Source organism: Podarcis filfolensis, assembly GCF_964270895.1.
Source record: "Podarcis filfolensis genome assembly, chromosome: 6".
Classification (NCBI taxonomy): Eukaryota; Metazoa; Chordata; class Lepidosauria; order Squamata; family Lacertidae; genus Podarcis; species Podarcis filfolensis.
This window is the reverse complement of record NC_139609.1, coordinates 18,708,958-18,730,786: the sequence shown is the minus strand read 5'-3', so window position 1 is coordinate 18,730,786 and position 21,829 is coordinate 18,708,958. Positions and strand designations below refer to the sequence as shown.

Sequence of the window (21,829 nt, the reverse complement as noted above, 5' to 3'; positions counted from 1 at the left end):
TCGTCCCCTTCTCCTTGTGCCCTCCATCTTTCCCAACATCAGGGTCTTTTCCAGGGAGTCCTCTCTTCTCACGAGGTGGCCAAAGTATTGGAGCCTCAGCTTCAGGATCTGTCCTTCCAGTGAGCACTTAGGGCTGATTTCCTCAAGAATGGATAGGTTTGATCTTCTTGCAGTCCATGGGACTCTCAAGAGTCTCCTCCAGCACCATAATTCAAAGGCATCAATTCTTCGGCGATCAGCCTTCTTTATGGTCCAGCTCTCACTTCCATACATCACTACTGGTCATTTGAAGCTATCTAGGTCCAAACCAGCACTTTGAATTGGGCCCGGAAACTAATTGGTAGCCAGTGCAGTCGGACCAGGATTGGTGTAAGATGCTCAGCGGTTTTGCCTCGGTGAGCAACCTGGCTGCTGAATTCTGCCCCAAACCGTCTCCAAGGGCAGCCCCACGTACAATGTGTTGCAGTAATCTAAACTAGAGCTTCCCAGGGCGTGGAGGACAGACGTTAGGCTATCCCTGACAGGATTGGGGCCACTAGGCCTTTCCCTCACTAAACAGAGCAGTAGGACTGGGGATACTGAGCTGCCTGGAGGTTGAGGACGCCTTAAAGCCTCTCATAACCCTGGAAGCAGGGGTGCCAACTTGAACAGCATATTGGGGTGGGGAGCAGGTATGCCCCATCGCACATAAACGGGGCCCCCTCAACTATTTTATTGGGGGGCGAATAGTTGGCTCCCACGTCCCCCCAAACGGATACTTTTGCCACTCATGGCGACTCATGGAGACCGGAAGCGGCTGTTGAGCGGAGCGCCCGCTTTGGCGCGGTTCCTTCGGTGGGAAGTGAGCGCGCGAAAGACACAGACAGACAGAGACGCCCGCCAATCTCCGCTCGCGCCGACACTTTGGCCCCGCAAGGCTCGACGGAGAACCCGACGTGTACACGCGCGCCAGCTCGGCCCGAGTCCCTAGGGCGTCGCCTTTCTTTCATTCGCCCGCCCGCCCCGCCTGCCATTGGCTCCTTTCCTTTGCGCCCGCCCCTTCCCCCTCCACACCACACGCACACGCACGTGCCCTGGGCCCCCGACTGTAAACATGCCGCGACTTCCTCCGTGCGTCTCGACGCACGCCGGAACCCGGAAGTGATGGCGGGGAAAGAGGTGTGTGGAGCGGGTGGGGGCGAGGTGGCTCGACACTCGCTTGCGCGCGGCGGCGGCGGTCGCCGGGAGGGTGGGGGCTGAGAGGGGTGTGTCCGCGTGCGCTGTCAGCCGTCGCCTTGACCGTTATTCGCTCCCCCCCCGCTCCTCCCCTTCCCTCAGCGGTGCTTCTTCAGGGGGGTTTCCGAGGGGCGCTGCCCTTGATCTTGGGAAAGGGGTTGAAGGGGGGGGAAACTAAGGCCAGGTATGTACTTGTGTGCGTGCGCGCGCGCGTACGTGCTCGCCTCCGATCTGTTATTGGCCGAGGTTTTTTTTACTTCTCTGCTGCTGCTGGCGGCTCGTTCCGATCTCCGTGTCGCAGGGGTGGGAATCTCCTTTTTGGGGGTTCACGTGTGAACGTGGCGTCTTAGACACGTGTTGAGCCCGCTGAAGTCGGCGGCAATAGTTAGGGGCAGAGAAGGCTGAGGGGGGTGGGATAAGGAGGACCCAGCGGCTTTCAGACCGCAGGTGGAGATGCTGGTCGCAAATATAATCTTGTGACAACCAAGCGAAATATGGAGCTGTAGAATTGGAAGGTATACCCCAAGGGGTCATCTAGTCTAACCCCCTGCGGTGCAGGAATATGCACGTATGGGGATCAAACCTGTGACCTTGGTGCAGTGGGTCAGGCTGTTATGCAGAAGGTTGGTGGTGCAAGCTCCCCACAGGCAGGATTCTTGCATTGTAGGGAGGCTGAGCTAGATGACAGAGGAATCCCTTCAAACTCTACAATTACAGTGGTACCTCGGGTTAAGTACTTAATTCGTTCTGGAGGTCCGTACTTAACCTGAAACTGTTCTTATCCTGAAGCACCACTTTAGCTATTGGGGCCTCCTGCTGCCGCCGCGCCGCCAGAGCACAATTTCTGTTCTCATCCTGAAGCAAAGTTCTTAACCTGAAGCACTATTTCTGTACAGGTCTGTAACCCGAAGCGTATGTAACCTGAAGCGTATGTAACCCGAGGTACCACTGTATAGGATTCTATGAACCAGTGCTTGTGTGTGTGTTCACGTATGTAGATCCTACTCTCACTTTGTTGGGTGCCGCCAAAAGTAAGCTTTGAATACAGGAGATGATAAAAGTTATGCGGTTTCAAGTGTCACAGCCTTCCCTGCTGTGCCCTTTTGTTGATATCTCCTTTTACCATATGTTTCGCTCAGGTCTTAAGCGTGATGCCGGGACAGCAGGGACAATTTACCTGTGTGACCTTGCCTGAGCTAAGGATTTAAATAATCCCAGGGTTTGACTAGCCATTACTATCATTATCATTATTATTACCACAGTTGCTATTGATATTCACCCTTCACCGTGGGTGCCATTCACCAGCAGGTGCCAGGGTGCCATTACAGCAATTAAATTTTAAAACAGTTTAAAGAGATCACAATCGCAGGAATGCGGTGGGCCCTGAAAGCACGCATCTCGGGTGTCAAGGACGAAGGAAAATAGATGTGAATGTGGAATGAGGCAACTGATACTGGACAGTCATGAAACAGCAGGAAACTTTTGCTTATTTAAATATATCACCATCATATTTTTAGTGCCAGGGTGAGGGAAAAGACGCTTGTGGGATGTTGTTCTGCCACTGTTGCCAAAATAGCCTTGACTTTGGGAGTGGGGAAACGAGGGTTGCCATTTGCTGCATTTCAGGCAGCAAAATGCCTCGGAGTGGTCCTGAATGTAGCAAGGTGTACATGCTACACTGAATAAGCAAATTTTCGTTTTTTCCTGGTGCATTTTTAAATTGAGCTGTTAGGGCAGCATTTTTGTAGGTCATTTAAGAACTTGGTATGCAGGACTTAAGCATGTTTAATTTAAAGTAAGGCTGCAATTTGAAGAGAACTCAGTTTGGAGGAAATCTTGTTAAAGTCTGAGTGGTAGGCTCATCTAAGCTTAGTTCCTAGTCAACATGTTTTGTGTTGCTACTTCAAGTGTTGTAAGTACACACTTGAAGAAAACTGATTTTTTTATATTGAGTAACCAATATTAACAATGTTTATCCACATTTCTCCCCATCATTAATGTATACAGATAAATGGTGCTGTTACTGTGCAATCATAACTCTGTTTACTCGGAAGTAAGTTTTATTTGATTGAGTGGGACTTATATCAGGGTAAGTGGTGTTAGAATTGCAGCCTGCCTTATGTATGGAATATACTTTAGTTAATAAAATATCTCCATGTGTGTGCAAACAACCTTCTCTTATTCTAACATAGTTGTAGAAATATGAAAAATCACCACTTAAAGACCACTTAACATAGCTCTTGTGTAAAGGTTTATGTAAGTGTACCTCTTGATACGTACTCTTGTAGAATCTTTCAGACTAAAAGTTACATTTTGGTCTCTAGAATATGTGTGGGTGGTGACTGGCTTTGAGGGGGCAATAAGTATATTTGCAAACGTATTACTACCTGCTCAAAAGTAACTTAATTCCTGTTGAGAAATTACATGTGCCTGGGTTTCAAACAAAAAAATTGTTTAAATTGTTTGTTTTTTACAGATTATAATTTCAGATATTACTGAAGCAACGATCTGTTTGAGAGACTTTGGGTTACATATGAAGTTCCTGATTTTAAAGAGGCACAACTGCAATGAAGAAAAGGAGAAAGCTCACTGCAAATTTAGATGACAAAAAACATCTTGATCATCGGAGGGAATCTTCAGATAAGACTCCTGTTGCAGATTCTGTGCAGAAAGTTACTGCTGGTTCTGCAGGAGTAGCTGCTGCAGACCAGCTTGAGTATTCTAAAGAACTCACGCCATCAACAGCTCAAAGAAAGCTTTTGAGCTCCCTGCAGTACAACAGAAATCTACTCAAATATTTAAATGATGATCGACAGAAACAACCATCTTTTTGTGATCTGCTCATAATTGTTGAGGGAAAAGAATTTAGTGCCCACAAGGTAGTAGTTGCTGTTGGGAGTAGTTACTTTCATGCCTACTTGAGCAAAAATCCAAGTACAAATGTTGTTACCTTGGATCATGTAAGTCATTCAGTTTTCCGCCATCTACTTGAATTTCTCTATACGTCAGAGTTTTTTGTGTATAAGAATGAAATCCCCTTAGTTTTAGAGGCAGCTAAGTTTTTAGATATTATCGATGCAGTCAAACTGCTGAACGCTGAAAATGTTTCCAGTTTGCAATTTGAAGAGGCGTCGGAGAATGCGTCCCAGGTAGAAACATCCAGTGATCAAACTCCCCAAGCAGCAAGCAATCACCAATGCACTCTGTGCAATCGCAACTTTTGTTACAAGAAATCCTTAGAAAATCACTTGTCCAGAGCACACAAAGCTTCTGCCCGGGAAAAAGAACATGGGCTAAAAATGGTCGAGAGCTCAGATACTTCTACCAGAAGATCACTGCGAAATCGCAAATGTCCGGCTAAGTTTGATCAAAATGAGAATGAAAGTGAAGATGCATCTGATGGCAATTTAAATCAAGCGAGTCCTGGCAAGAAGAATGATGAGTCTAATGACGAGTCTAACAATGAATCTGAAGATAGTGGAAGTGAATATCACACTGATGAAGACAGGCAAGAGGAGGACACAACTGACACCGAGTCTGAAGAGCAAAGTGAAAAAGAACGTGATGAAGAAAGACATGAGACAGGTGATCCAGCAGGAAATATTTCTGGAGGCAGTCTTTCCACATATATTCCAGTCATTTTTCAGAACGGTAGCAAAAAATACTTGCAGTGTCCTAAGTGTAATAAAATATTTGATCGAGCAGGTAAGTGGGAATCACATGCTCGATGTGCTTTGCCTCTTAGGTTCAAACAGATTTGTGCTCTTTGTGATCATTGCTCACACCTCTAAAAGGGCTTATGCCACACACTGTAAATGCAGGTCCTGTATAGAGCATTACCGTTCATATTATTGAGCGAAGTGTGTAGCTGACATCCTTGGAGTAGTAAAAGAAAACTAGAACCTCATGTGTTCTGTATATTGCCATATCCTTTGCGCTAGTATAACAAATACAGCAAATTATGGTCATGTCATTTAACTACCTGAACACCCATATTTTGAAATGCATGTAAAAATGACATTAGAAAAAGAACTGTTAGATGTGTAATCCAGAGAATACTTCAGTTTTTCTGGACTTGCTGTTACAGTTCTTTTAAGCACAAGTCATCTTTGAAAAAGACATGCATGTTGTTGTTAGGCATCTGAACACATGTGTGTTAATTATTGGAATTGAGAGTAGCTAACATGCCCTCTATATGATGTTGGGCTACAACTTTTGCTAGCCCCAGTCAGCATGACCAGTGATCAGGAAGAATGGGGATTGTTGTCCAGCCATCACCTGGAGGCAGATCATCATCACCACCATTATTATTATTAATTATTATTATTATTATTATTATTATTACTATTACTACTACTACTACTACTACCCTGCCTTTCCCCCGACGGGACTCAAGGCAGTTTGAGATAAAAACAAGAATCATTAAAAACAATAATTTAAAACAATTAAATTAATAGAATTAAAACTATATACATATATAAAATCTGTTTAAAACATATAGAAGATAATTATAATAAAAACACCACAGCACCAGCCCTCTCATTAAAAGCACTCAGTTCCCTGTTAAAGCAATAAGATCTTCACCTGCTGGCAGAAGGATTGGAGAGAGCCAGTCTACTCCAGGGAGGGAATTCCAGAGTCTGGGAGCAGCCACTGAGAAGGCCCTCTCCTGAGCCACCATCAAGCATGCCAGTGAGGGTCTAATAATATTAATAATAATATATTCCTTATACCCCCACCCACCTGACTGGGTTGCCCCAGCCACTCTGGGCAGCTTCCCACATGATAACAGCAAAATGTCAAACCTTAAATACTTCACGATACAGGGCTGCCTTCAGATGTCCCTGCTCTAAATCATTGGTCTTCATCTGGCGGGCCACGACTTTTACCAGTCGTTGCAAGTGAGAGAAAGAGAAGGTCAGAATTAGGTCTGAAAACAAAGTTTGTTGCCTTGCAACTCTTTTGGGAACACATGAAGGCGATGGCTTTATGAATCGAAGCTGCCGCATTCTGGCATGTTTGTTAGTTGCATGGATGCTGAAATTTATGTAATTGTGACAACTCACAAAAGGCCTGCTGAAGTCATCTGAACTCTGGAGGCTGCATGTTCACTCCCACATGGAGGCACCAGTTGATACTGTGATCCTTCCTGTGGCCTTACATGCTGTTAATGCTGATCAGCCATCTGAGCCAGGCCTTAGTTAGTAAAGGTAAAAACAATATACAACACATTTAAATGGGTGAGTTAATCCAGGTTCCGGTAAAGTTAAAGACCTCTGTGCTCAGTTTTTACAGCAGGGCATGGTCCAAGGCATGGGATGATTAGTGGGTCAAGAAGACTCTAGCAGAGGAACTGAAACTCATTGGTAGAGTCCCTATGAAGTCTGAGGAAGCACCTTAACAATTTCATTGCAGTGCTAGTTGAGATCGACTGAGGTCAAATTGCATTGTGTTTTAGCTCTTGAGTGAGTTTATTCAGGTTGTGAACTAGTGGTGGTGACAACCACATCCCAAACACTCTGCTAGATCAGCTAGCAGAAGACAGAACAATTTCCCAATTTAGAGAACGTGTTCCTCCCCAAATGGAAATACTTCCTTGAAGAAGGGCTTCATTTATTTATATAAAGCAATATAACCTTGGAAATGCATCAGAACCTATACTTGATGCATAGTAGTACTGAATGTTTGCAGGACTGGTTGCTGGTTGGGTATCTAATACTTTAACTGGAGTGGTTTGTTTTGTAGGGAAATTTGAGATCCATTCTCGTGTGCACACTGGCGAGAAGCCGTTTCAGTGCGATATCTGTCATCAGCGCTATTCAACCAAATCCAACTTAACTGTACACAGAAAGAAGCACAATGATGAAATTGTATGTCATAAAAAGGAACACAAATGTCCATATTGTAACAAACTGCACGCCACAAAAAAGACCCTAGTAAAGCACTTGAAGAGGCAAGTATGAATGAAATTTCTTATGCTATACTTACATGCTGTGATGATGTGATTTATTTTCAGTACAAGATTATAAAAAAGTATTGATGTAGGAGATTTTATGTATAAACTACCTGCTTGAAATATGTGGCAACCATTTATTTTTAAAGTGCATGGCATTAAAAATGTGTGTGTTGAGGTGCTCTGCACATTTTATAAAGTGACTGCATTGTTCCATTGCATGGCAAGTGCTTGTATTTTGAGACAATTCAAATGCTTGCCTGCTGTTGATGCTCTGTACATTGAAGGGCTCTTTTCATCACACCCACACACACACACACACACACACAAACAAACAAACACGAGTGATATGTGAGGAATCCATATGTATAACAGTATAGGCTGGTTTCAAATAATGTTTGGGCTAAAGTGCTGGGCATGGAAAGGGCAGCACATGAGAACAATATGTTGCAGCTGTGCTAATGCTGTATAGTTGGAATATACAGGGAATATGTTGGGCTGTGCGTTGGACCTGGGCGAAGTCTGAGCTGAATTAGGGTGATTCAGGGGGAACGGGCTTCAACCCAGATTGTCCTGGGCCAGGTTGGGTCAGGCTGCTCAGAGCAATCCAGGGCTATTAAGGGTTGGGGACAGTGTTAGAAACAGATATGAAAGCTAGGAGCTAAATGGTACCTTAAACCTAGGTTATAGGTGCAACAACAGAATGTCTAGGCACTCTTTTTTTATAACAAAAATTCAAAGCTGAAAATGAATGAACTGCAGCTAAAATATTACGTTCATTTTTCATATGGCTTAGTTCCTTCCCTGCCCACGCCCCTAATATTCTTAAGAGGGTCTCTTCTCTAGTATTCAGAGAGTAGCTGAAGTGGGGAGGCAGAAAAAGGTCCTCCTTTCCTTCCACTCTGCAGTTTTAATCTGAAATCTTAAGCGCAGTACTGTACCCAGAGCTTAGAAACTGCCCGCGCTAATGAAATTTCCTGTCACAAAATGTGTCTGGAACAATGGGAGTTTTGAACACTGGTTGGGGAAGAAGGTCGATGCTCTTTGGTACAGTGTCTCCTTTCCCATCAGGTCTTTTAAATTCTTGTGTGAACAAGCAGTCACAAGGTAGAGGGGTTCACAACATAAAATTACAATATAAAAACACAAAAATCATAGTAAAAATAATATGCAACAACTGCAAATAAGAATATATGAGACATTTTTGCTTCTTTTATGTAGCATGGGGAGTATGTTTGTTGTGGGTACTAATACAGCTTGTTTCTAATATTTCTTTCTGTGCTCAAACATATAATTTCCTTACTCTAGAAATAATTTCTCAATGGATTTTCCCACTCTGCAGATTCCATCCTGAAAAAGTACAGGAATTTCTCTCCAAAAAGAAAAAGAGTGAAGGCTGGAAATGTGATGTAAGCATAACTTTGATTTTATTGGGAAGAAATGCTTTTGGTTACTATTATTATTATTATTTATTAGATTCATAAGCCACCCATCAAAAGACCTTACCCCAGTTCACAAGATAAAGGCACAGATAAATACCATATTTTTTGCTCTATAAGACGCACCAGACCATAAGACGCACCTAGTTTTTGGAGGAGGAAAACAAGAAAAAAAATATTCTGAATCCCAGAAGCCAGAACAGCAAGAGGGATCGCTGCTTTCGCTGCGCAGCGATCCCTCTTGCTGTTCTGGCTTCTGGGATAGCTGCGCAGCCTGCATTCGCTTCATAAGACACACACACATTTCCCCTTACTTTTTAGGAGGGAAAAAGTGAGTCTTATAGAGCAAAAAATATGGTAGTTAAAACAGAAACAACAAAACAATAATCCCCACTACTCTGTCTCAGATTCAGAGAACTGACTGTGGATGCAATTTGGCTGCGTGAATTTTCCCTTTCACCTGCAGTTCTTCATATAATGCACTGGTTTCCTTTATTTTCTGGTGCATGTAATAGTGGGGCACAGGGAGCTCCTATGAGGAGGCCCCCCACAAACTCTAGTCTATGGGTGAAAATTCATATTTCATGGCTTATGATATCTCTTCCCCCACCTTATTTTTTAATGCATAATGCTATTCAAAGTTATTATTATAAAATTTTTTTGCATATGTTGGATTGAGACATTCTTAGAAAATGTGATTGGTACGTGGCAGTGATTGATGCCCAAGTTCTGAACACCAAATAAAAAAGACCAGTCCTACTTTCTGTTATGCACATTTGTGTGGAATACCTTCCATTCGTATATAGCTGGTTTCATGGCTGCAACGAAGATTTAAAAATAACTGATTTCATGCGGTAGTATTTTCATCTGGTAGCGTGATCATGTAAATCCATAGTGAATAGTAATACCTGCAATTAATCAAGATGCACAGGAATTCTCTCTTCATGCTGAAGATGGGTTAAAACTTGAAAGAATCAGACATGGGTATAGTAGAATAGCCGCTAGTCCATATAACATGAGTCACAATGCATTTTCAGAAATATAATATTCTGATGGGTTCCTCACTGTCTAGGTATTAGCACTTCTGTTGATTAAAAACAGAATAATAGGTTTCTTTCATTGATGTCTAACCTTCAAGAAGCTCATATGTGTGTGTACATGGCACATTCTAGTGGATGTTAATAGTTAATGGTTGGTTGGCTGTTCTATCACTTTAGATTTGCAATAAATCTTTCACTCGAAGGCCTCATCTGGAAGAACACATGATTCTACACACACAGGATAAGCCCTTTAAGTGTACATATTGTGAAGAGCACTTTAAATCCCGCTTTGCAAGACTGAAGCATCAAGAAAAGTTCCATCTCGGTAGGAAAATCCCATTCTGCTAGTAAATATTAAATATAAATGCATTTTCTTCAGTGTGTATTTGTTGACATAAATCATCATTCATTAAGCAATTTGTGCAAATCTCTTCCAGGATTGTGTTTCAGTATGTATTTTCAACCTGTTTTTAGTTGCTCAAAATAATACTGCTTCCGCTTTTGAAATACGCCTGTATGTATTGAAGGGATTATTAGAAGTGTGTATTTTGCCTGTCAGTTTCATATTCTTGAAGTCCAAAATAATGTGCTTGGCTTTGATGCGATCCTCCTTGCTCAAGTGGCAACAATGTAAATTGCATTTGTGTTTCTTCCCAGGACCTTTTCCATGTGATATTTGTGGTCGTCAGTTTAATGATACTGGCAATCTGAAGCGCCATATTGAATGTACTCATGGAGGAAAGAGAAAATGGACGTGCTTTATTTGTGGGAAATCAGTCAGAGAAAGGTAGGTAGTAATATATATGTGTAAAGAAATGCTTTTGTAGCAATTTGTTTCTACATACGAAACTCTTAACTTTTCAGAAGTTTTTGTATGATAAATAGGAAAAGGTTGACCTAGTACTGTATTTCAGTCTTTTAAGATCTTACTAATGGGAACAGTAGTTCCCCATTCTTCAGAATGTATTGGACTTTATAAGAACTGCAACTATTGATCACATTGAAAAGGCTAGAGTATATATTCTTCAAATATTTCCATTTCTCTCCTCCAGAACAACTTTGAAAGAGCACTTGAGAATCCACAGCGGAGAAAAGCCTCATTTGTGTAGTATTTGTGGGCAGAGTTTTCGTCATGGAAGTTCATACAGGTAACCCATGTCTGTATCATTACTTAGGATTACTGATAGTAGCATAATTTCAGAAATGCTCTGGACATTTTGTTTACTCTTGGGCAGAAGTTAGAAAAAGCAGCTGTGGTCGCTTTTTATTTTTTGCAAGGTTACTTGGAGTTAGGCTGGAAAAGGAGGCAGGGACAGGAGTGTGTTGCCAGCAAGACACTCTTAGCCACATGAAAAGTTTTTTTTATATATAATTTTTTTACTGGTTTTCCCCACAATTTTATACATTTTAACAAAACAATTTCTAACATTAAAGTACAAGGTTCTTTTGAACCTTCGGACCTCCTTCCCTCCCTCCATGGGTTCCATGTTTACGATTAAATTTGTTGCATCTTTTACCATTGTCCATCTGTTAAATATCCATAATTATCATAAATAAAATCCATGTTACAAGTGTCATTACATCCCTGCCAGTGATTTTAACTGTTACAGTGGTCTTTTAAATAAATTACAAATTTGCTCCAGTCTTTAGGAAATACTTGATCTTACTGGTTTCGGATCTTCCCTGTCAGTTTCACCATCTCTACATACTCCATCAGTTTTATCTGCCATTCTTCCTTTCTTGGTACTTCTTCCTTCCATGAAGAGTTTTTTTTCCTAACTGCTGTAACCTCACTTTCGTGTAGCCAGGTGGGCATCTGAGGAAGAGCTCCAAAATAAATGAGGATTAAGCTAGGATAGCAGGTTCAGATGTAACAACAGACCACAGTTAACCCTAAGCACAGATTCAGAACCCAACTTCAAATCATGGTTTCTGATTGGTCACAAGGTGATGATTGGGGTAGGTTCAGAGATATAAACAAACTATGATTTAGGGTTGTGTCTAAATGCTGCAGATACCTCATCCCATGCATGCTGAGCTATTGTTGCATCCCAGTTCTAATTACGGGGATTGCTGGCAGGCTGAGCTTTAACAGTGAGCACAAGAGATCCCGTGCAAAGTTAACCTTGTGCAATTATTAATGCAGGCTTCATCTGCGGGTCCACCATGACGACAAGCGGTATGAATGTGAAGAATGTGGAAAGACTTTCATTCGTCACGACCATCTGACAAAACACAAACGGATACACTCAGGTAGACAAATGACGTTGGCTTTTTCATTCAAAGAAACCCTGGTTAGCTCAAAAACAGAAGCCTTTGATCTCCTGTTGGCCTGTAGAAGAGGGGAATGCATGAATTCAAGGCACATCACAGCCCATACATGCAGGACTGAACCATGCATTTGACCCGAAAGTGTATGAAAATGTACATGATTATTTGGCAGTGATCTGACAGACTGGGTTTTCCTTGTTTGGGTGCCTTCGGTCTTTTTTATTAACGCTCATTCAGATTGTGCTTTTGGTTCTCCGAAGGTGAAAAGGCCCATCAGTGCGAAGAATGTGGAAAATGTTTTGGCCGAAGAGACCACCTCAGTGTTCATTATAAAAGCGTTCATCTTGGAGAAAAGGTGTGGCAAAAGTAAGTGTTCATTTTAATTCTGAAACACATTCATCTGTCCCAGTTTCAGGGTAACAAGAAGGATCCCTGTGCCAGCACGCTCCCTTTCTCTGCACACTTGGTTTTAGGGAGACATTGCAGTTTGCCAAACCACAGTTTCCCATCCCATCCAAACTGGGGAACTCTTGTTTTAAATGCTGCTTGGGAACCAGGATCTTCACCCCTTTCTAGTTTGTGTTTTAGGCTGCTTTGTGGCTAAAAGGCTTCCGAAGTGGCATGGAGCAATAAAAAAAACGCTAAAACAAAAAATGACATTAAGCAGCAGTACAAATCAAGAGTACAAATTAGTTTGACCCCAAGATGCTGGTAGTTAAGTGCACAGGGTAAAGTTGCTTTGACATTTTCTGCTTGTTTTCTAATCTAACACATTTATATCTTTCTCCAGGACACAATTTAAAGCAGGGGCAGGGGCGGGAATTAGAATGTTAAGCCTATGATTTTGATGTAGTTCATGTATACACTGAAAATATCCATGGATGTGGAGCTTTTTTCTAATACGTTCCATTTTCCTTGAAGGTACAAGGCAACATTTCATCAGTGTGAAGTCTGTAAGAAAGTGTTCAAGGGGAAATCAAGTTTGGAAATGCATTTTAGGACACATTCAGGTAAGCAGTTGTGGACTTTATGCTTTGCTAGATCAGCAAGAATAAATGTGATGTTTCATATTGTGGAATTCATAAGAGTAGCATTTTGTGGCACATAGTATGCCTTGGCATTTGAATACTAGCTAACAGTTTAGTGTACAGTTTAGTGCATGTTTGTAAGCTCTCCTATCTCAGAATCTCATCTGAAAAGTTAGCACAAATTAGACTTTGATGCGACTTTCTACATGCCCAAAGTTCTTGATGTTGGAAAGCTGTCATAGAATTGTAGAATTGGAAGGGATCCAATCTAGTCCAATCCCCTTCAATGCAGGAATCTCAACTAAAGTGGTATATTCTAGGAAGTGCTGGACCATGTGATCAGAACTATCAGTTCAGAAGTGTTAGCTCTGAGCAGTATAATAATAAACAAACAAAACAAAATAAAACCCTGCCCATATGGCTGGGTTTCTATATAAATCGTTATGCAAGAAAACAATATGTCACAGACTAGATTTCTCATAGTCTAATTAGTGGACTATCATGGTTAATTACACAGTCATTTGGGATCATTCTTTACCTTTCATTGGTAGGATATCTTAGCACTAGATATAGATCTACGAAAAGCTTTACAAATGCATTTCCCGAATATTAACCTGTTGGCTATTAAAGCAATTGTTTTGTGTGGTTGTTTTTTTTCTCTTTTAAAAAAACACAAACAAGAATAAAACTTAAAATCACAACTTTGGTTCCTCCCCCCCCCCAATGTGTGCCAAAATATTTAAATTAATAAAACGCCTCTCCATGCAACGAAGAAACTAATAATGCTATGTCATATTGATATATTAGGAAATATTTACTCCATTTATTCTGACTTTTTTCAAACACAGGTGAAAAGCCGTACAAATGTCAAATTTGCAACCAGTCTTTCAGGATTAAGAAGACGTTAACGAAACATATGGTTATTCATTCGGATGCCCGGCCCTTCAACTGTCAGTATTGCAGTGCAACATTTAAACGAAAGGACAAGCTGAAATATCATACCGACCATGTGCACGGAGGAAAGTCTGCCGAAGAATCACTAAGCCCAGTGCCGGAGGAGAAAGTAGTTTCTTTGCCAACCCAGTTTGTACCTGATGACAAGGCTTTCCAAAATGAGTCTAAACCGTTTGTGGAACCAGCCAAGGTTTATCAAGCAGAAACCAAAACAATGCTACAGAATGTATCGCCAGACGTGTGTGTACCACTAACACTGATACCCGTGCAGATACGCGAAACTCAGTCCGATCTTGTAGAACATACCACCCCTGTTTCATCCTCGCCTCACAACCTTCTTTCTTCACAACCTCCTCCAACAGACTACCAGCAAGCGACGGATTTGACATTTCTAGAAAAATACACACTCACTCCACAGCCTGCAAACATCGTTCATCCGGTCAGACCTGAGCAAATGTTGGATCCTAGAGAACAGTCTTATCTTGGAACATTGCTGGGTCTTGATACAGCTCCCTCAGTGCAGAATATTTCAACTAATGAGCATTCGTGATTATGTGTGACAGGCTATTACGACAATAGTCAACCAAGTAATTCACTAGTGCCAGGATTTCTGCTTGCGCAATTGAACTTCTTCTTCTCCCCAAACCTGCTATGGGGGGTTGAGGGAACCCCCAGATTTAGGAGACACATGGGGAGGGGAGAGGGAGTGGCGTTGCATAGCCCAAAATCCTTGTGCTAGTGGAATTACTTCATTGGAAATAGCCCTTATATTTCCCTAGTCTTGCTTCCATGTTTAGCAATTAGAAAGCTCTCAAAGCGGAAAGTTGCCAAGTACAAAGGAAAAGAAGTGTCTTTTTAAATGCAGTGGTTCAACATTCAAAATATAATCGTGTGGTTTTTAAATATTGTACAGCTATTTTTAAAACAACTTTCATGAGGTAATCTTATTCGTCAAGAAACCTTAAATGAAATAATTGGGTCATTTATGAATAGCTCTTCACCTTTGCATTATTAATCTGCACCTTTCACATATGAAAAAGGTTTTGGGAAGTTCAAAGGTACAAATAACACAAGTTCCTTTTTATATTTCAGATCATAAAATTATTTTAATTATTAAAGTTCTGATCTCCCCAGCTTTGCTGTTCCTGCACGGGGAAAACACAACACATTTCCAGGTTTAGCATTGCATCCAGGGATTGTGGCTTGCTAGCAATTTGTCATAACGGAAATATAATTCAAATCTGCATGCACACACAGAAGACATAATCGTTCTAAGGGCTTTAAAGATCAAACATGGCACTTTTAGTTGGGCAGCGGAGAGAATTGGCAGTCATTGCTGTTGCTTTAAGAATCGGTGAAATAAAAGACAGCTGGCCCATGCTTTTCAAGGGAATAATTTGAATAAATACCTGTATAGAAAAGTATGCTTCTAGATACTGGTTGTTGAGAATTGCAGGGAGAGGGAGATAGAGCAGTTGTCCTCTGCTCCAGCTTCCTAAGAGCATCTGATTGGCCACTGTGAGAATAGGATACTGGGATGAGATGGACTTCCATCGTGATCCAGTAGGCTGCTCTTAAGTCCGTCCGTCCTTCTTTCCTTCCTTCCTGGTTTAACTTGAGGCAGTCCTAAGTAAACTTAATTGGAAGTAATGGTCTGTTAATCCATGTGACTTAATTGGAGTAAACATCAGATTAGTCAGACGGTGGCCAGCGTTTTTAGCATCCAATAACACTAAAAGAAATGCTGATAAATCAGTTTCCACTTCTAGTGCTTTTGAGAACTGTTGCGAGACCTATTCTGAGATAGTTGTGGAAAAGACCCAAAATGTATATGAGCGTTGAATATAGAGGTCCTGTGATCCTCCTACAAATCTAGTACTTGTTACCTCATTGCAGTATTTTCCTTTATAAATGAATGTTCTTACATTTAAACAATCGTGGAACCATAGGCTACTTGGGTGCCAGGTAGTTTGTGTTCTTGCCCATGTTTCAGCACTTAAAACAGATGGTTGCTACAAGCTTCTTTATGGTTAGGAAAACTAAGAAGCTTGCTTTGCGAGTTCTTCTATCTTAATTGTTGTCTTCAGAGTACACCAAATGTGTGTGTTAGCTGTTGAATAGTGCTAGAAATATGTAGAGTTGAAGATTTGAACGTTTGGTCCAAAGAGGTACAAGAAACTCCTGGTTTTATGGCTTTTGCCACATTTGCACATATCCTAAGGAAAGGTGGGTATGTGTAGCAAGATCAGGAGCAAATACTCAGAGGTACTGCTGTCATGTAAGTATGTTGGATAAGTGAATTAGGTTTGGAGTACATATAATGCTAATTTTTAGGAATGGGGCAAATCACGTAATCTTTTTATGTATTTTGGCATCATTTTGATACTCTAGAACAGGGATGGTCCTCGAGATATTGCTAGACTACAACTCCCATCCTTGTCCATTGATCATGCCGGCTAGAGCTTATTGCAGTTAACATTTGTGGGAGCCAAAGGTTACCCATCTATGATCAAAAAAAGGAAGCTATACAGCCCTGTGTTTACTAACTGCATTAACTAGAGAGTCTCATGAGCTGGAAGTTGCTTGTTTTTAATTGCTTGTTGTTATTCATTTTTGTTGTGTTTTAACCGACATTTTTGATGCTAAATTACAACTAATTGGACTTGCATTTGCTCTGTAGCATATTAATTCAGGAACGGTTTCAAATGTGAAGAACACAAGATGGCCCTTAAAAATCTGGTTATACATATGCTGATGTTGTGAAATTAAAAATGATCATTTTGACTTTGAATCTATAGAATGTTTACCATCAGCTCTTCACATCAATGTTTCGCGCAATGAAAGTTCCCCCCCCCCCCAAGTGTGCAGGCCGTCTGTCACCCATGTGCGTCTCCTGGTCTCCTAAATCCTGCATTGCCCATTAAGCAGAGGGGGTCTTTGCTGAATTGACATCTGGGAATGGAGGTGCAGTGGCTATTTGAAATGCAAATGCACGGAGACTGTTCCATGTGATGGAATAGCTACCAAATGCCACCAGAAATTTCAGGAACAAATGAAGGTGGAATAACTGGTATCTACTTATGTAGTACAATAATTTATATACTGCATTTCAGGATGTAAATGCTTCCAATGTTACAGGTAACATTAATGCAACATTAAACTCAACAGGATCTTTGGCAAAGGTAGATTGCCTAAGGGAAAGAGGAAGATTAGGTAGAGCTGGCCTTGAGATTTTCATCAGCCTCTTAAAATTGCCAGGATTATGTAATTATTCATTTAATATTCCCTGTTGAGGGAGTGAGATACTGCACAATGGGATGCGGGTGGCGCTGTGGGTTTGCCAATCAGAAGGTCAGCAGTTCGAATCCCCGCAATGGGTGAGCCCCCATTGCTCTGTCTAGCTCCTGCCAACCTAGCAGTTTGAAAGCATGCCAGTGCAAGTAGATAAATAGTTACCGCTGCGGCGGGAAGGTAAATGGCGTTTCCATGTGCTCTGGTTTCCATCACGGTGTCCCGTTGCACCAGAAGCGGTTAAGTCATGCTGGCCACATGACCCTGAAAGCTGTCTGTGGCCAAACGCTGGCTCCCTCGGCCTGAAAGCGAGATGAGCGCCGCAACCCCATAGTTGCCTTTGACTAGATTTAACCGTCCTGGGCTCATTTACCTTTTACCTTTTTACTGCACTACAAATCTGCAACTTATTTATTTAAAGTATTTGTAGGCCACCCATCAGTCAAAAAATATATATAAAACAGTATCACAATCAATAATCACACAGGAAGCAGAAAGTCTTGCCAGGCACTTCATTCCTCCCCAAAAGCCTGGGCAAAGATAAGACTTTACCTGTTGTGAGAATGAAAATAACTTGGCAGCTGAACAGGAAGGTACAAAGTCACTGAAGATGACAAATGGAACTGATTCTTGACTTGATTGAGCAGTGTATACCGTAAATCAGATTGGGAAATGAGGTGGGAGAAGTTAAGTTTTTCTTACACTACACTAACAGTGCTTGCATTTCACATGGCTACCTCCAGTTCATATTGATCAAGCCTGAGACTTTCACATCTGTTAGTCCCTTTCCTCCGTCTATAGTTATTTGCACTCCTCTCCCAAATACCCATTTTCCCTCACCTCTGCTTTCTCTGTACCCCAAAGCGCTTGCTGTAGTTCGTCTGCACTGTCCTTTGCTGTGCCCCGTGTGTTGCTCCCTTCTTCTCTAGGATACTTTGTGTGTGACTGTTAGATCTATATATAGAGAGAGAGAGAAAAAAAAAGTTTTGCCTTAACTGTTTTTCCTGTAAAAGTGTTTGAACTGATTTGTATTGCAATGAAATCAGTCTAACTGCCTGCATATCTCTCAATTTCCCAATCGATTGAAGCATTTGTACAATTCCTTGTTTCTTATATATTTCTAAGTATTTTATAAACAAATTTGAGACACCAGACTTGTAGCTGGTTATTTTGTATGTAGTTTTACATCACTGCAGTGAACAATTAACTGGTTTTATTTCTGGGTTTATGTTACAGTTTTTCGTCTTGCATCCATCCACAAACACAGGCCCCAAGCATGCTTAATTTTTCCTCAGTGAAATAACTTTGCCTTTGGACAAGCTTATGTATATTACACTAGTTGCTGCTTTTGCAAAAGTATAGCCTTTGTAGATCTGGGAGTTCAGATGAAGGATGGTGTGATGGGATGTTGAGCTGCTTGTGCGTAAAGTTCCTAGTCCCTCAGTGTTTGGCTAAGTCCACAAACCACTGTCTGTAACGGAGCTCCATAAGCATGGCTCCGTCAGTCGCTGGCAGAATCCGACAGTGGGCGTTTACGGAATTTCTTCCAGCATAACAGCTCCTTAACGGAAACACGTCTTCTGGACTCTCTACGTGACAGTTTCTGGCGAGGAGTGGGTGTCCCTATAGGAGGTCCTGAAATCTCCCCGCTGTTCTCGCTGGAATTGTCTCTGAGCCATTCTTCCAACCCGCTTTCCCTTGGAGCTCTTTCTCTCCCCCTGCTGGTTCCCTCCTCCGCTGATAAGTCTCTCTCAACCTCTGGGAGCCCTTGCACCACCGGTTCTTCCGATGACAGTTCCCTGACAGATGGTGCTCTTTCAAATTATGGAAATGCATCAGTTGCATGGACACTGTCATCCATGTACAGTCATACCTTTAGTACAGTCATACATTTTCGAACAGCCTAGTTCTCGAACGTTTTGGCTCCTGAACGATTGAAACCCAGAAGTGACTGTTCCGGTTTTCAAACATTCTTTTGAAGCCAAACGTCCGACGGGGCTTCAGGGGCTCCCTGTAGCCAATCAGAAACCACGATTTGGAAGTTGAACAGACTTCCAGAACAGATTCCATTCGACTTCCAAGGTATGACTGTACTATGTCAATACTTTGTGTCCGGGTTACTGAAGTGGACAGGAAGGAAGTAGGTTTCTTTTCATCCAATACGTGCTCATGGTTTGTTTTTACTCCTTTAGTACTCATTCCATCCCTTCCCCAAAGTGCAGTACATGGAACTATGCGACCCCTGACAACCAGCTCACAATGTTGGGTGGGTAGCTTCACCTACCTGGGAAGCCTGGCCTTGAAGGTGAGGAAAAGATTCAACCTGTTGGCTGAACCAGTTTGCCCTGTTGTAGACATGCAAAGTGGCCTTCACACTCAGTCTCAGGTGGGATAACAACAAAGGCAAAATACAATGGTACCTCGGTTTTTGAATGTAATCCATTTTGAAAGACTGTTCGAGTTCTGAAACATTCGAAAAGCAAAAACTCAATAGCCGACAGCTATGCCTCAGGATCCTGCACTCAGTGGAAGCATTTACTTCTAGGTTTTCGGCGTTCGTAAACCAAAACATCAGTGGAGACGTTTGAAAACCAAGGTACCACTGTAGCTTTATCCTCTGCATGCTTCCTCCTCGTTGTCTGTGGGTCTGCGATTCTTCTGTAAAATATTTTTTATTTGGTTTTTACATCTTTAACATTAGCACCACTCCGTAACATATCAACAGTTAAAAGATTCCCCCGAATCTCTGGACTTTCCACCTTACCCTCCATGGGTTCTGTTGTTAAACATTTTCTACTGCATCTTTTTTCAATAATTCAAGATTTTTATAACTCTATTATGTCCATAGTTCTCATTACAAGTGTTATCACAGTTCTGCTAATGTTTTCAACTGCTTACAGTGGTCTTCAAGGTAAATTATTAAAAAAAAAATCCCATTCCTTATTAAAGTTTTGGTCTTCCTGGTTCCTGAGGTTTCCGGCCAGTTTTGCCATTTCATCATAGCCCATCAACTTGATTTGCCATTCTTCTCTGGTACAAACTTTATCTTCCTTCCATCTCTGGGCTAACAACTTCTGTGCAGCTATCGTCACATACATAAAAAGACTTTTCTGCTCCCTTAGAATTTCATCACCTACAATTCCTAATAAAAAAGCCTGTGGTTTTTTTTTTATAAAGCTATTTAAAACATTTTAAAAATTCATTATATATCATTTTCCAGAATGCTTTTGTTACCTTACACGTCCACAACATATGATTAAAGGTGCCTTTTTCTTTGTAGGTCTGTGATTCTTAATTCAACTGAATGTCACTTTTGCCTTCAAAAAAGGATCAGTGACCTCATTTTTCATTGGCCAGATGTGGAGTCAGTAAGCTTTGCAAGGGTTATGACTATTCATTTGATCCTGGGCTCCAAATAGGTTGGGGGGTTGCTCCTCCAGCAGATATAATGCACATGCACCCCACTACCAAAATCAGCGCAATCACTTCACAGTTTCTTCCTACCTATTCAAAGGGCCTCTACTGCACAATACCAAATGTAACAATTCAATAATAAATGTATCTATGTACTGGCTCACTGGGAAAACTTCAGAAATTCATAGACGTGAGCTCAGCTACTCAGCAGCCCCTCTGCCTGAGTGATAATCCCTGGCTTCCTGATACCTGAGTGCCAGACAGGTAGCCATTCCAGAAATAACAAACCCAGATGAAAACTTATCTCTTCTGTTTCACTTGACAGATGTTTGGTGGAGGGCAAGGGAAAGCATGGGGCAGGGTCCAGGATGCTCAGATTACTGCCCCCAGACCTTCCCTTTCATGATGTAACCATGATGTATTAGTGATGTAGTTTGGGGGGGTGTAACATGGGCATTGACGGGACGCGGGTGGCGCTGTGGGTTAAACCACAGAGGCTAGAATTTGCCAATCAGAAGGTTGGCGGTTTGAATCCCCGCAACGGGGTGAGCTCCCGTTGCTTGGTCCCTGCTCCTGCCAACCTAGCAGTTTGAAAGGACGTCAAAGTGCAAGTAGATAAATAGGTACCACTCCAGCGGGAAGGTAAACGGTGTTTCCGTGCGCTGCTCTGGTTCGCCAGAAGTGGCTTAGTCATGCTGGCCACATGACCCGGAAGCTGTACGCCGGCTCCCTCGGCCACTAAAGTGAGATGAGCGCTGCAACCCCAGAGTCGGTCACGACTGGACCTAATGGACAGGGGTCCCTTTACCTTTAACATGGGGATTAGGAGCTAATGAAAGTTTGGGTTCCTTTTTGTATGGGGCTTCCATCTTGTTTCACCTTGTGGCAGGTGGGAGTCCTGTCGTGACAGTCTTCAATAAGGACCAAGCCTACTGGCTGCTGTTTTGCTCTAGTATTCCTGGCTGGTGTCCTTGTCCCCCTCCCCCCCAGGTTGCTTTTCTTTTCTCCCTTAACACAAGGGAGCCTTCAGATTTTTCCATTAACAAGGTCAAGTGCAGAACATTAACATTAAAAATAGGTTCTCTTAGGGATTGATCAATAGGACAATTAGGAGAACCTTTCAGGCAAACAGTACAATATTTCAAGACAATTATAGGGCTGCCATGCAGGGGATGACCTCGGGTTTTCGGTGAAACCATGACCCCATGGGCTAGGGCGTCGAAG

General features: G+C 42.0%; 3 protein-coding genes across 7 annotated transcripts in view; 1 reads left to right on the top strand and 2 right to left on the bottom strand.

The window, feature by feature from the left end:
* CRB1 (crumbs cell polarity complex component 1) overlaps positions 1-9,817 on the bottom strand; it is a 163,150-nt gene extending 153,333 nt beyond the window's left edge. The window contains exons 1-3 of the mRNA XM_083620240.1: positions 9,516-9,817; positions 6,282-6,411; positions 6,021-6,097 (exon numbers count right to left, since the gene is read on the bottom strand). The gene's annotated coding sequence lies outside the window, so the exon portion shown is untranslated. The remainder of the gene's footprint in view (positions 1-6,020; positions 6,098-6,281; positions 6,412-9,515) is intronic.
* LOC310765406 (complement factor H-related protein 5-like) overlaps positions 1-21,829 on the bottom strand; it is a 316,979-nt gene that overhangs the window by 72,755 nt on the left and 222,395 nt on the right. The gene's annotated exons all lie outside the window — the stretch shown is intronic.
* Positions 1,052-18,343, top strand: ZBTB41 (zinc finger and BTB domain containing 41). 5 transcript variants are annotated; one of them, XM_083620289.1, is made up of 11 exons: positions 1,052-1,158; positions 3,692-4,800; positions 6,961-7,168; positions 8,511-8,577; positions 9,825-9,972; positions 10,305-10,434; positions 10,700-10,795; positions 11,794-11,900; positions 12,179-12,284; positions 12,840-12,928; positions 13,795-18,343. In XM_083620289.1, the coding sequence occupies exons 2-11, from the start codon at positions 3,783-3,785 to the stop codon at positions 14,448-14,450; spliced, it is 2,625 nt and encodes an 874-aa protein (XP_083476415.1). In that variant the 5' UTR covers positions 1,052-1,158; positions 3,692-3,782; the 3' UTR covers positions 14,451-18,343. The 5 variants fall into 5 exon arrangements, with proteins under 5 accessions (XP_083476415.1, XP_083476413.1, XP_083476414.1 ...); XM_083620287.1 differs by having other exon boundaries at positions 3,692-4,920; XM_083620288.1 differs by having other exon boundaries at positions 1,143-1,399.